Source organism: Pangasianodon hypophthalmus, chromosome 10 (assembly GCF_027358585.1).
Source record: "Pangasianodon hypophthalmus isolate fPanHyp1 chromosome 10, fPanHyp1.pri, whole genome shotgun sequence".
NCBI classification, from domain to species: Eukaryota; Metazoa; Chordata; class Actinopteri; order Siluriformes; family Pangasiidae; genus Pangasianodon; species Pangasianodon hypophthalmus.
In genome coordinates, this window is record NC_069719.1 from 14,475,847 (window position 1) to 14,489,807 (window position 13,961).

At 39.1% G+C, this 13,961-nt stretch overlaps 1 protein-coding gene across 1 annotated transcript in view; it reads right to left on the bottom strand.

Moving 5' to 3' along the window:
- The window catches only part of galnt16 (UDP-N-acetyl-alpha-D-galactosamine:polypeptide N-acetylgalactosaminyltransferase 16), a 30,747-nt gene extending 20,768 nt beyond the window's left edge, over window positions 1-9,979 (bottom strand). The window contains exons 1-4 of the mRNA XM_026934552.3: window positions 9,516-9,979; window positions 2,451-2,632; window positions 1,306-1,404; window positions 1,113-1,180 (exon numbers count right to left, since the gene is read on the bottom strand). Of these exons, the coding sequence (XP_026790353.2) occupies window positions 1,113-1,180; window positions 1,306-1,404; window positions 2,451-2,632; window positions 9,516-9,725 (559 nt within the window). The 5' untranslated portion in view covers window positions 9,726-9,979. The remainder of the gene's footprint in view (window positions 1-1,112; window positions 1,181-1,305; window positions 1,405-2,450; window positions 2,633-9,515) is intronic.
- Window positions 9,980-13,961: the final 3,982 nt, after the last annotated feature.

Here is a 13,961-nt window from a genome sequence, read left to right on the forward strand (position 1 = left end):
GCACTAAAACCTATTTTAACATATATAACATAATAAGGACAATATAGTTGCGAAAGCCTTTTAATTATGCAGTTTAGTCTTGCATGTGGATTTAACACTTCACATGTTCAGTCACGTTCTCACTGCAATCAAACTGCTCTCTTGCATCATCTTTGATTGGTTATTTTAATCCACATTTAAGAGCATTTGCTGTGTTCATACCTGCCCGAGAGTGTTAACTCACACTGAATAAATACAGCAAACGTAAACGCACTCTTACACACACTACGCCTGGCAGGTAAAATTTTACTATCACATCCAGCCTGGCTGCTTATATGAGCAGTGAACGCAGCCAAACTAACAGCTTTCTGGATAATTTGTAAGTAAAACTGAATATGAATAAACAAACACCCACTCAAGCAGACACACATAACTACATACATATGTACTATGTTAAACTATGTTGCAATAAAAACCTGCAATAAAGACCTACAGTTAGCCTATCCTATACCACTCTATGTGAGTGTGTTTGAGTGTTTGAAGCGTATGTGGTGGTACTCGATGGGTAAGTAGTGGAGAAAGTGACACACAGTGAAATCATCTGGCTTGTTTAGCCTCTGTAAAACATAAAATGTTGATTCCCAACCTAACGACACCACTTTTATATCATGTGAAAGCAATTACACCAGTGCTTCGGCTCAGATGATTCAGCTCATTTTATTCTACATGATTAACAGGAGAATTGGACGGCTGTTATATTCATGCTTTCCCCCAGCTGCCCTGAGACGTCCTGGTTAATTCATTGCAGCTCTTATCAGTGCATGCTGGTCTGTATAAACATATTCTCCAGGGTCTTACGCACACTGCTTTTGATGAAGCTTCTTTATCTTTTCCATGACTACAAGAGTGTTGGATGTGCTTTATATTCTGTTATGGTATTGTGAGATTCATTCCCCCATTTAGGAATCCATTAAGTAAAAGTATAATACCGAAGGCATAGGTAGGATATGTAATCACTTTAGTGTATCCATCTGTGTGTGTGTGTGTGTGCGTGCATGCATGGGCGTGTGTGTGTATGTGTGTGTGTGTGTGTGAGCAAGAGAGAGTGAATAAAATGGAAGAAAAGAACTTACGGTCAGAGCTGAAGTCATCCACGAGAATAATTTCTTGTATCAGATGAGATGGACTTCTGATAAGTACACTAAAGCCGACAGGGAGTGAGAGACAGTGTGTGTGTTACAACTATACCTGAAAGTATCACTACTAACATGCTCTACTAGAACAAGACCTTATTCATTGTTGGTTGTGTGGATCTATGATTATTACCTTTTAATGGTGCGTAGGAGGGTGGAGCGAGCTTCATTGTGGAAGGTGATGATGATGCTGGTGGAGGGCAGGTCAGGGTCAAATGCAACTGAGGCACATCTGAAAGATAGCAAACAAGTGATAGTACGCTGTTCTCCATGGAAGTAATTTGTGGTAATTGTACCTGAAATGTGTAGGCCTATTGTTTGCTTCCTGTTTTCCTCAGATACTCTCTCATCCATGTCTAACTGGAATCCCAATATACAATACCCACACTCACACACACACACACACACACACAGACTCACACACTCACACACACACACACACTATCGTGGCCTTGCTTCCTTGTTTTTCGAGATACTCATTCTATTTCTAGCTCATATTCATGTATTTTCATGTTTTCATCTTTGAAATCTGCCTGCCTGTTTGCTTTATGTATGAACGAGCCTTTGATCGGGAACCTCACTTTGTCAGAGGTATAGAAATGTAAAACATTTATGCATAATTCATACACCACAGTGTTTACTAACTATGTACTATATGTAAAGTATGTTAAGTATGCTATTTAAAGTGGGAAAAAAAAACATTTTTTCACATTTATCTTCCTGAATGTGACATATTGGCTAACTGTTTTCTAATAATTTGTATTCCCACACTTTGCCTTTATAACTGCCTTCAGGCTCTTTTGTATCATCTGAGTGGCCTTTGAATCCTGTCAGTTGTAATATTCAGCATGTGTAGTTTACCCTCTTTTACCTGTTATAATATAACATACTTTTTCTATTCAAGTCTGGTTCAGAGAAATTCATGGCAAAAATTCTATTCAAATAAGGGTTTTTTGGATTTCCATCCCTATTTTGTTGCAAGACACAGCCATACACATCTTAAACATTTGTAATTAGATTTTTTTTGGTAGATAAGTTGCAAAATGAATGTATATTCTCCTTATTTCATTCAAAAACTATGCAGGATGCATACTTAGACAAACAGTAATCAGAATATTTATAATGCCATTGACATTTTAGCTCTACACTGTTGACAAAAACATTACTGACAATATGTGCATGTGTTTTGTGTGTATATGTTTCCTGTGTTGTGATTGTGTGATCAAGGTCTTGCCATTTAGATGTGTATGAGTGTGTGTGCGAGTGCATGTTGGTTACCTGTAGTGTCGTGTGTCTCTGATGGCCCTTTCACTTCCCAGTCTGTCGCTCTCCTGCAGGTTGAAAGCATGCTCTTTGTATGGATCCTCTCCTGCTTTCAGCTGTTTACTGGCTAAATAGGCTTTCTCATCAAAGCTGCCCAATAACTGAGCCTGCTGCTCAGCCCGTGGAGGATGGGTCACCTAATATACAGAGAGAGAGAGAAAGAGAGGGGGATAGAGTGACAGAGAAAGGGAGAAAGATAAGGAGAGAGCACAAAGAAGACTTGGAAAACAAGAGATATAGACAGAAAAGCAGAGAGCAATTCGTCTATGGCTACAATCCAGTATTGTTTTTAATACTCCATTGTCAACCTCTTCTTGTTATTGACCCTCAGGAACCTCATGGATATGTCAAAGGTCATTCCAAAACCTTATTAACTCGGTTTGTTAGATGACTCCTTGTAGGTTAAAGCAATCGAGTGAACTTTACCTGGCACTCAGGAGGCACTGAAATGTAACGCAATTTCTTTTTAAAAAAAAAAAAGAAATCAAAAATGGGAAGCTGTTTTTAAATGTAAACAGGAGAAATAAAATATTTGGGATTTGATTTATTATGTTCACATCAAGTTTTATTTAGCCAGAAATATCACACACATAACAGCCGAGAAAATGATTATTTCAGTTCTTCTCCTTGTCCTACAAGTGGCCATTCATGTTGTATAAGTACTACTATGTCAATAACAATCTCGAGAGGAAGTAAGCTAGGGCAGGTTAAAGGCAGCATTCAAACAAGACTATATTTCTGATTTAAAAAAAATTCAAAAATGTATAATCCTGTCATCCCCTGCAAAACTAATTTAGAAAACGAATATCTGCATCATTAGTAGGCAGAAGGAAGCAGCCGCAGTCGCAGCTAATTAACAGCACAAACTGTACCTGTAACCTATGTGTGAGTAATCTCTGTCTCAGAGTCTCTGGCATAAAAAAGAAGTTTAAATTCAAAACTTCACACTTTCACAAGCTGTGTTTTGTACCATATGGTGTGACACAAAACATGATGCAATTCTAAAGGAGTCAGAATATTGTTAGCAGGTCATTATGTTAAAGTAAATTTCATGTATTAAAACACACCATTCATCATGCTGGTGGCACTGCTTTTGCATTTGCAGTTATCGAACTTAATTATAACTGAATTATAATTATTCTGTATATGTTTGACATTATTTGCCAATGTTAATTCACTCCACTGCCTATATCAATATATATTATTTCTGCTTACATCAATACAGACACCAGGTTTATTATTTATACAAATATGGCAGAAGATGTTGAATGGGCAGGAATGAATGATAAGCTGGCAGATGAAAAGACATGAAGACAGTATGAATAAAAGGGTGTGTGCAAAAGGCAAGAGAGAATGATGGAGAAAAAGAGACAGGCTGCATTCTTCAGTTTGGTGTTATTAATGATCTGTCGGGAAAAGCTTAACTTACATGCAAGTTTCCAAGTGACCTCACTTTCCATTACTGAGGAAAAAAAAAACAATTTCATACTTTTTACTTATAATCCCCCAGATTTTAAATGAATAGACATTCACAAAGGGCTGGAAGTATCCCTGCATCTGATCTGCACATCACTGGAACCCACGAATGTTCCTTTCTGTCTTCTGTCCTGATCCACATATGGCGTCTAATCTTTCTTCTAAGATACTGAGCACAATCTCAGTTATAGCAAAACACATCTGCACAGAGTTAAATGTGCCGTATCTCAACTGTGTGTATGTACAAATTGCTGACCAGAATGTCAAGTGCAGTAATGATCTAAATGCAGATTTTCATTTTTAATGTTCATGCAAATGTGTGATGCTGCATGTGTACAAAAATAGCCATAATGAGATGCATCTGCCCATACATTTGTACCATCTGCACTGTCAGATAATAGATGCACAGTCAGACTGCAAGCACTCACTGCACTGACAACTTTCACTTAGATTAATTCAGGTAAAGAACACCTGGTCCCTTGAATTTCTGAGATGAGCGAGCGAGATTTACTGTGTGAGAACTTTAAATGATAGAAGATGAATCGGTTCTGTGAGAACTGAGGCCACTATATATAGAGACTAGACTGGTTTACGATGGTCAAGAAGAGTATGGAGGGAAATCAGGTTTACCAAAACTGGAACCCGAATTTATAATGCCCAACAGAAAAAAAGAACCTGGGATGAATTCTTATTGTATATTGAATCTATGATCTGCAATGAAAATATTCAGTAAACTAAAATCTTTTTGTTTTTATTTCATGAATTACCAATTCAGATTCATGCTCTAGAGAAACTGATTTAACTCCATAAAAACTCTGTGTTATTCAATTTTATAAGTAAGCCACATTCTATAATGAAATATTTCCCATGAAACCTTACATGTGCCGACCCATCTGTAGATCTGTAGGCCCTGACTGTATACGAAGTGAACTTAGATATCTTGCTGAATGCAATATAAATGTCTAAGCCTCAATACATGGGAAAAATAACAAGCTTAACCTCCACAGTAAATCAAGTACAGCATGAGTGTCCTCAGTTCTAGACTCCTAGCTTCATTCCATCATTCCACCTAAAATACACATCTTGATCCAAGAACAAATTCCAAACCTTAGTAAATAAATTGAAATTAGGGATGCAATGCAGCACTAGTAAATCAGCTAAAATGCAAATGATACACTGAAATGAGCTCTGCAAAAAGCAGACAGCTAATTAAGAAAAAAAAATATCAAGTATAAGGGTATGTTTAATATGATCAAATTAACAGATATATGAAAAACAACAATCTACTGAATACGAATTAAGCATTAAGAGGATAAGGAGCCAGAGCAGTAACCAGGACTCATGGTTTCCCCAACAACACGCAAGAGAAACCATCCAAAATCCAATGTCAACACTCAAAGATTCACAAATCTAATAAAACATCTTATCAGATTAGTGTGCACTGAAACTGAAAATCAAATTAATTGCTCTTACAGGACAAAATCCCACTCTACTGGCCATCACCCAACACAGTCCTGTTAACCAGAGGCCATAAACCAGACAGCGTATAAGAGTGTCCTTTAGAATAGAACAGCTGGTACAGAATAGTAAGTAAAAGGCCATTTCATCTCATTTTAAGGGCAGTGCATGCGGTGCCAAATCTAAAAAGGCAGATCAAATATCAAAGCAGCAGGCTAAAGAGAGAGGAGGATGGTGTGCCACAAGTGCTGTTTTGGCTCTTGTGAACACATATCTTATTAAACGAGATGACATGCTGAGTTGGATCACAGCTCAGAATGAAGTCACATGGCAGGACCGGGTGATGCACAGCATGAACACTAACCTCATCATCAGTCAATGGCTATAAGAAGACAAAGCACCCTCATATTCTGAACTTGTATTTAGAACATATGAAGCACTTATGAAGTATGGGTGCGATATTAACATCTGTATCTTGTATTATAATAATAAAGAATTCAGCAATAGTATTACCATCATTGATGTGTGATACTGGAATTCATAAGGTTCATCATCAGAGATAACACAGTATTTGTAACACTGTATTTCTACATCGGCTTGATAAACTGCTTGATAAACTGTTTAGTGTGAAAATATGATTCGAAAAATATTCCACCAGATTCCATAAAGAAGTAATTTACCACTGCAGTGTTATGTGTCACTTAATGTAAACATCTTGTTATTTACGTTTATTAATTTATCAGATTTCTTTATCTAAAGGGAGTTACACTGGGGCTGAGCCGTTAAGAGTTAAGGGTCCAGCAGATGCTTTCTGAACTTTGCACTAAATTCAAAACCTGACCCACTGAGATAGCACTAACAATAACGTAACAAATTAATAATCAGTACACCAAAAATTATGATACTGGGGTATCATAGAATGCAATTTTTTTACACAGAGCTTCTAGAAAAAAAGCAAACAAAAGTGAGAGTGAGACAATCAAAACTTGGCAAGTAAATATTAGCTAGTAAAAGTGTATATACACTCACCATCCACTTTCATAGGATCACCTGTACACCTGCTTGTTTATGCAGTTATCCAATCAGCCAATCATGTGGCAGCAGCCCATTGCATAAAATCATGCAGATACAGGTGAATTAATGTTCACATCAAACATCAGAATGGAGAAAAATGTGATCTCTGTGACTTTAACCGTGGAATGGACGTTAGTGCCAGATGTGCTGGTTTGAGTATTTCGGAAACTGCTGATCTTCTGGGAATTTCACACATAACAGTCTATAGAGTTTACACAGAATAGTGCAAAAAAAAACATCTTGTGAGCAGAGGGTCTGCAGGCTGAAACCCCTTGCTGACAAGAGAGATCAGAGGAGAATGGCCAGACTGATCTGAGCTGACAGGACGTCCATAGTAACTCAAATAAGCACTCTGTACAACCGTGGTGAGTAGAAAAGCATCCCACAATGCACAGCACATCAAACCTTGAGGTGGATGGGCTACAACAGCAGAAGACCACATCAGGTTCCATTCCTGTCAGGAATCTGAGGCTATTACAGGCACAGACTCACCAAAACTGGACAGTTGAAGACTGGAAAAAGACCAAGTGATTTATTTTCCCCTAATCTTCAACTGTCCAGTTTGGGTGAGTCTGTGCCCATGATAGCCTCAGATTCCTGTTCTTGGCTGACAGGGGTGGAACCTGATGTGGTCTTCTGCTGTTGTATCCCATCCACTTCAAGGTTCAATGTTTTGTGCATGCTGAGATACTCTTCTGCTCACCACGGTTGTAAAGGAGTAATTATTTGAGTTATATAATTATTTGAGTACTATACCCTTCCTGGCAGTTTGAACCCATCTGGCCATTTTCCTCTGACCTGTCTTATCGAAAAGGCGTTTCCACCCACAGAACTGTTGCTCACTCAATGTTCTTTGTTTTTTCGCACCATTCTGTGAAAACTCTAGAGACTGCTGTGTGTGAAAGTCACAGAGATCACACTTTTTCCCCATTCTGATGTTTGATGTGAACATTAACTGAAGCTCTTGAACTGTATCTGAATGATTTTATGCATTGTGCTGCTGCCACATGATTGGCTAATTGGATAACTGCATAAATGAGCAGGTGTACAGTTATTAAAGTGGACTGTGAGTGTATTTCAATATAAATGACACACATCAAAGGTAAACACACATAAGCATATGCTTGACTAATGGATTTTCTTTGTCATGCCGAGCTGTGGACATTAAGTCCCGATGGCATGCAGCTTATGGTGTGGTGAGAGAGCTGCTCTGTTGCTATGGAGCTCAAGGATGTGGCAATGAGACAGGATTCAGTACAAATTTCTCTCTCTCCCTCTGTTTCTCTTTCACACATAGACATAGCAACCACCTCCATTTAAACTATAGATTTCTGTTGGCAGAGATTAAAACAAATTCAAGGATGATTTCCTGAATGAGTTATTCCAGTCCAAGCCTGGTCTACCCATGCGTGTATTCTTTTATTTTATCTGTTATAAGATTTCCTGACATAGTTTACTAAACACTTTTTCAGAATGAGACATCATAGCACTATATTTCTGCATAAAATGAATTTCCTGAAAAAAAATATTGTTAATATTAAACACACCTGTAGTCACTTTAGGGAAAAACCTACAAACTACCCGCTCGCTGGTCATCTGGGTTTAAGATAAGGTCAGTAAATAGACTGTGTAAACTTTTTTCAGTAAACTGTTTCTTCTTCTCCACCTGATGAATTTGGCATCCAACTGTCAACGGTTGTGTTTCTGTAGCTCACACACATCTTTGCTCCTTAAATCGCCGAACCAAGGATTCATCTTGGACTTGGATTCAACACTTCGGCTTCATCCAAAACTGTATACCACTGTTCTAATAGCAGGCTCTATCAGGTTATTAGCAACCACACGTCAATCGGGTTGGCCTGTGTACAAAGTCGCATAGTGCTGTAGTAGGCTATGTTAAAATGTGTGCGCCAGGTGGTGTGTTATTGCAAAATTCAAGTCTGTTCAGTTTCCTGGTATACACTTTTGGATGTGGTTAGTACAGGGCTAGTAAATAAACCACATTACAAATTCAGTAGCTTGAGTTAAACTGTCAAGAAACTGATATTATCGAGCAGAATGTCTACTGACAAATGATTTTAGTAATGCACCAATCCCACTGTTTTCCATTTTCAATACACACCGATACCAGCTACTGATCCACCTCTGACATCCTCACAGTAACCAAGCCAATATTCTACATGCATCAAGTTATGCAAAACATTAGACATGCAACAGCATCAGGCTGTAAGACAAGTTGTGTTGCATGTGTAATGCAAGATCTGTGTTGTGTCAGTCAACATCACACACGTTCATGACATGAATATTTCAGTGGATTGGTCAAACCCGATCTAACAGATCCAGCCGGTATTAACCAGACACAGATGCTCAGTATCAGATCTGTATATCCCAAGCCATTTTAATTTTAAAACTGTTTGTTAAAAATTTGAGCGGTTGAGCTATGCCTTGGACATGAGCATGTTCTGTGGAAGTGCACAACTCTGGTCTGGTATAGCTGGACACCTGCAGGTTGATGATTCCTCTCCTCTAACACACACTAATATAACTATGACCAGATTCAGTGCTGGGAAATCACTATACACAAGCAGAGCCCAGAGGAACATTTCCAGCACCAGGACTGCAGTTGTGCACCCCTGATCTATGCCCTCAATCTCCACCACAGCAATGGAGACTGCCCCAAATTCCCATGTCTAGCTGCGATGGAGAAAAGGAGAGCACTGCTCAGCACTTGAACCTGCATCTTTACACAAACCTGTCATCATCATTTAACTCTAAATAGGGCTTTATCCATTTCTAGGCTATACAACGCTCTAATATGAGCAACATCCATCCACAATGTGTGAAGCTGGTGTGATGCAAAGACGCATCCCGAGCTGTGTATTGTCACTAACATTGTAATCAAGATGCTACACACACACACACACACACACACACACACACACACTGCAGCTCGCAGCTTGATTAAAGCAATGCGGTAGAGTAAAGCCCTGTCGCTATCCACTCGTGGCTTACTATAAGAGGAAGTGTCCTGTCCTCTCGCCGGATGTCCACTCGCCCCGACGCGGCGGGTTTCGGCCCGCGGCTTTTCGCGCCCACGGCGCGCGCCTTAGACGCTGAAGAAGGGCTCGCGCGCGGCTTGTTATCCTGCCACAGGTAATAAAAGGTGCCCAGGATCCAAGCGACGGTCAGGATGGCGATGGCGTTGGCCCTAATCCTGCGCATGATGAGTGTCCATAAGGAGCAGGGCTTTCGGAGCTTCAGCACGGTACGGTGCGTGTCGGCTCCGTTCCTGATGAAGCGCTTCTGCTTATTCTAAGAGCTGAAGTGCGGAGATGCCTCGCGCAGCTCACAGGTTCCCAGCCTCAGCGCGCACTGCTATTCTGACTGAGACGACTGCTCGGTGCAAACTGCAGCGCGGTCCTAGCGCCGACCGCTCCAATGCGTTTGTGTTTGCTCTAGCACTCTCGCCTGTTTATTCCACACAAAGCGATTATCAGCTAAACACACAAGGGCTACGTCCCAAACCGCATAATAACAGCACTGGAGGAGTAAGACTTCTATTTTGTCTAGGGGTGTAACGATTTGGGTCGATGCTTTGATTTAAAAGGCAGTAATTCAAATTAATCATGAATCAGTCATATGATCGAAAAAAGATAAACAACTGCTGTGTAAACAGTTTCATATATATATATATATATATATATATATATATATATATATATATATATATATTTAAAGTGATGTGTAAAGAATTTAATAGGCTTGCAAGGTGGCTTGTCTGCAACTCTGATACTTTTAAAAGAGTCTTTCTCTATGGTCATCATTTGCCAGTTAACTGTAGGCCCAGATTCTGAACAAAGTTGGTCACATATCAGTTAAATTACAGTTACTAAATCAAATCATACTGTATCGTATCATAACAGATTCAGCATTATCATCACATACTGAATGGTTGCCTTACGCATCGTATCATCTGGGTGTTGAACATGCAGCCTGATTTGTGCTGTGATGTATGGATATAGTATTTAAAATGCTTGTGTGAAGCTTGAAATGTAGAAACGTCGCTCGAAAATCAAGAGGTACAGTATGTAACCACTGTTCTGGTACACTATATGTCTAAATGTATGTGGACACCTGACCATTGCACCCCAGGCTGTCCATGAACATCCGCTTCCAAAATCATGGGTATTAATATGGACGTGGTCTCCCTTTTCCTGCTGTAACATTCTCCAATCTTTTGGGAAGGTTTTCCACTAGATTTTGTGTTGTAGCTGTGGGGATTTGCCCATTCAGCCATTGGAGCATTACTGAGGGAAGGCTCTGATGTCGGGCGAGGAGGCCTGGGGTGCAGCGGAGTTCCAGTTAATCCCAAAGGTGTACAGTGGGGTTGAGGTCAGAGCTCTGTGCAGGCCACTCGAGTTCTTCCACTCCAACTTTGGCAAGCCATGTTTTTATGGAGTTCGCTTTGTACACAGGGGCGTTGTCATCCTGGAATATGCTTGACCCCTTAGTTCCAGTGAAGGGAAATTGTAGTGCTGCAGTATACAAAGAAATTCTAGACAATTGTGTGCCAACTTCCAACTTTGTGTCCACATACTTTTGGTCATATAGTGTTTTACTGGTATTACCAAAGCTAGTACAAATGAAGAGTGAGTGTAAAAATTAATTAAACACTTCATAGCTTCCAGCATTCTAGAAACCTCTGTGTTGATTGTTGATTAGAATAATTGTTTTTATGACAATTATGATATCTTTATTATTGAGAATGAGACCAAGTATTCAATTTACTTTATCCTGATCACAGTCGCAGTTGATCCGGAGCCTATCCCGGGAACACTGGGTGCCAGTCCATCGCAGGGAACCATGTACACACAAATTTACACTGTCATTCACACCAAGACACTAATCCAATCCACCTAGCTGCATGTTTTTGGACAGTGGGAGAATACTAGAGAACCCAGAAGAAACCTACATGAACATTCCACACTCCTCACAGACAGTAACCCAAGCTCAGGATCAGGATTTCATATTCCAGAGTAGTGTTTGATTTGTTCATGGGTAAGTAAGGATGACGCATTTACGTACTTTCATTACTTACTCAAGCAATTTTATTCCTTTCCTCCTGAGACACTGGGCTGTACAATCATCTGGATAGTAATATCTGAACATATCATCTTTTATGAATACAATTGTGATGTAAACATAACTAGTTGCATTGACCTTGGTTAGTGGTGAGTGAGCCAAGAACCTATAAATACAAAGTGTTTAATGATAAATTATTGGTGGTATGTCCAGCATGTTCATATTCATATTTCATGAACAGTACCAGGACATTGTATATGTAGCTGTGCTTTCACATGAGGCAGTGCTGACGTGGGAGCAGCCCTCACATTTGGGAAAGGCTTCTTTGAAATATAAACTAGCTTTGTTCTTTTAGCAAGTGAAATAACTCAGCAATTCAAGAGGGCTTTCTTTTGGACTTTAGTTCAGATGAGATCATTCCTCTGACAAAGACTTTAATTCAACATAGTTATTTCATCAATTCCAGCACAAACTAAAGTAAACACAATGAAAGTTAAACATAGACAGCATGGTATAAATGGTAGGTTGAATCAGAATGAATTCTGTTTAATCCAAGATGTGTTTTAGACATGAGAGAATTAGATTCAGTCCTAAGCATAGGCTGACTATTTCCACTGACTTCAAAAGAAAATGAAATACTTTAAAAGTGGCCTAAGAGACAAGTTTTATCACGTTTGTATCATGAGTGGCACTTGCCTGCTGTATTTGGACAGTAAACATCCTTCCATCTAAGCCTAAAAGTTGCATCACCACTAGGTGAATTTCAGCCAGATGCTTAGCAAACAAAGCTGATAGATAGATAGATAGATAGATAGCTACAATACAGCACCTTTTGATCAGTTGAGGGTTAATGGCCTTGCCTAAGAGCCTAATCACCAATACTCAATACCATCATAGCTAGCATGTAATACTATTAGCCCATAAATACGCAATATATTGAGGTGAATGTTCTGTTGATGTCTAAGATATATTCATAAATATATAGTCATATAAAATTGATATTTTATATTTTATCCCTGTTCCACAGAAATTGCAGCTGTGTCTTGTAATATCATGAGTCATTTCACAGTTATTATTTTGACTCATACAGTCCTATGCCTTAATAATTCCAGGTTCTTTTAGCATGCTCTTTACATTACTTTTGCTAAATGCTTACACCAGAAGGTCAAGCAGTCTCTGATCGTAAGCCATATAATTACAATGAAGAAGCAGTATGCAGTCCACAGGATACAGGAAGAGACAACATTCAGTTGTCCACAGGCACACTATCTTTGATTCACATATTTCTGGACAGGTCATATAGAAATAGAAATGGCCATGAAAGACATTGACAGAGAGTGAGTGTCTGGATTTTTACAATTCTTCACACCACACTGCTACTCGTGTTGACATTTCTCTTAAACCAAGGCCTTCCTTGAGCCTCAAACATGCCCTGTGCCGTATCACACCAGCCCCCTAATCCCTCAGCGAACCACTCCTGACATTTCAGACTCTGCTTAAAAAAATGAAGCAGGAAGCAGAGACGAACACTGTACAAAGATCTTCTCTCACTTTTTTTGCTTTTACAGGAAAATTACACACTTCCACAGAATTCCACTATGATAACAGTGGAAATTCCTTGTCTCATTTATTATATGAAAACATTTATTATTTGATTTCAAAATAGCAGCGTTGTTAGGGTTTTTGAATTTCATTAATAATTGATGCAGCCTTACTTGAAAATTATGACAAATTTCAGAATGACCTGCCATCAGATGGAGGTACTTTTTTAGGGCATCTTTTTTTTGAAACTTGTCATGGTGGTTTGTACAGGAACAGCAGACTTTGTGGTGTGAAAAGGAAACTGAAGTGAAGGATGGTTGGGCCAGTACAAAAAGGTCATTGTGAGTCTCTGCAGTCTTGTACGACCCTCTTGGGGGTTTTGGGTAGCCAGATAAAGAGTGAAGATTGGCTGAATATACACCATCTATACAGTTGTGGTCATAAGTTTACATATGCCTTACAGAATCTGCAAAATGTTAATAATTAAAAAAAAATGAGGGATCATAAAAATTGCATTTTGTTTTTTATTTAGTATTGCCCTGAATATGCTGTTGATATATGCTTTGTGATAGTTGTTCATGAGTCCCTTGTTTGTCCTGAGCAATAAAACTGCCAACTTTTCTTCAGAAAAGTCCTCCAGGTCCTGCAAATTCTTTTGTTTTCCGGCATCTTCTGCATATTTCACCCTTTTCCAACAGCGGCTATATGATTTTGAGATCCATCTTCTCACTCTTAGAACAGCTGAGTGACTCATACACAACTATTACAAAAGGTGCAAACATTCATTGATTCTCAAGAAGGCAGCACAATACATTAAGAGCCAGGGGGGTGTAA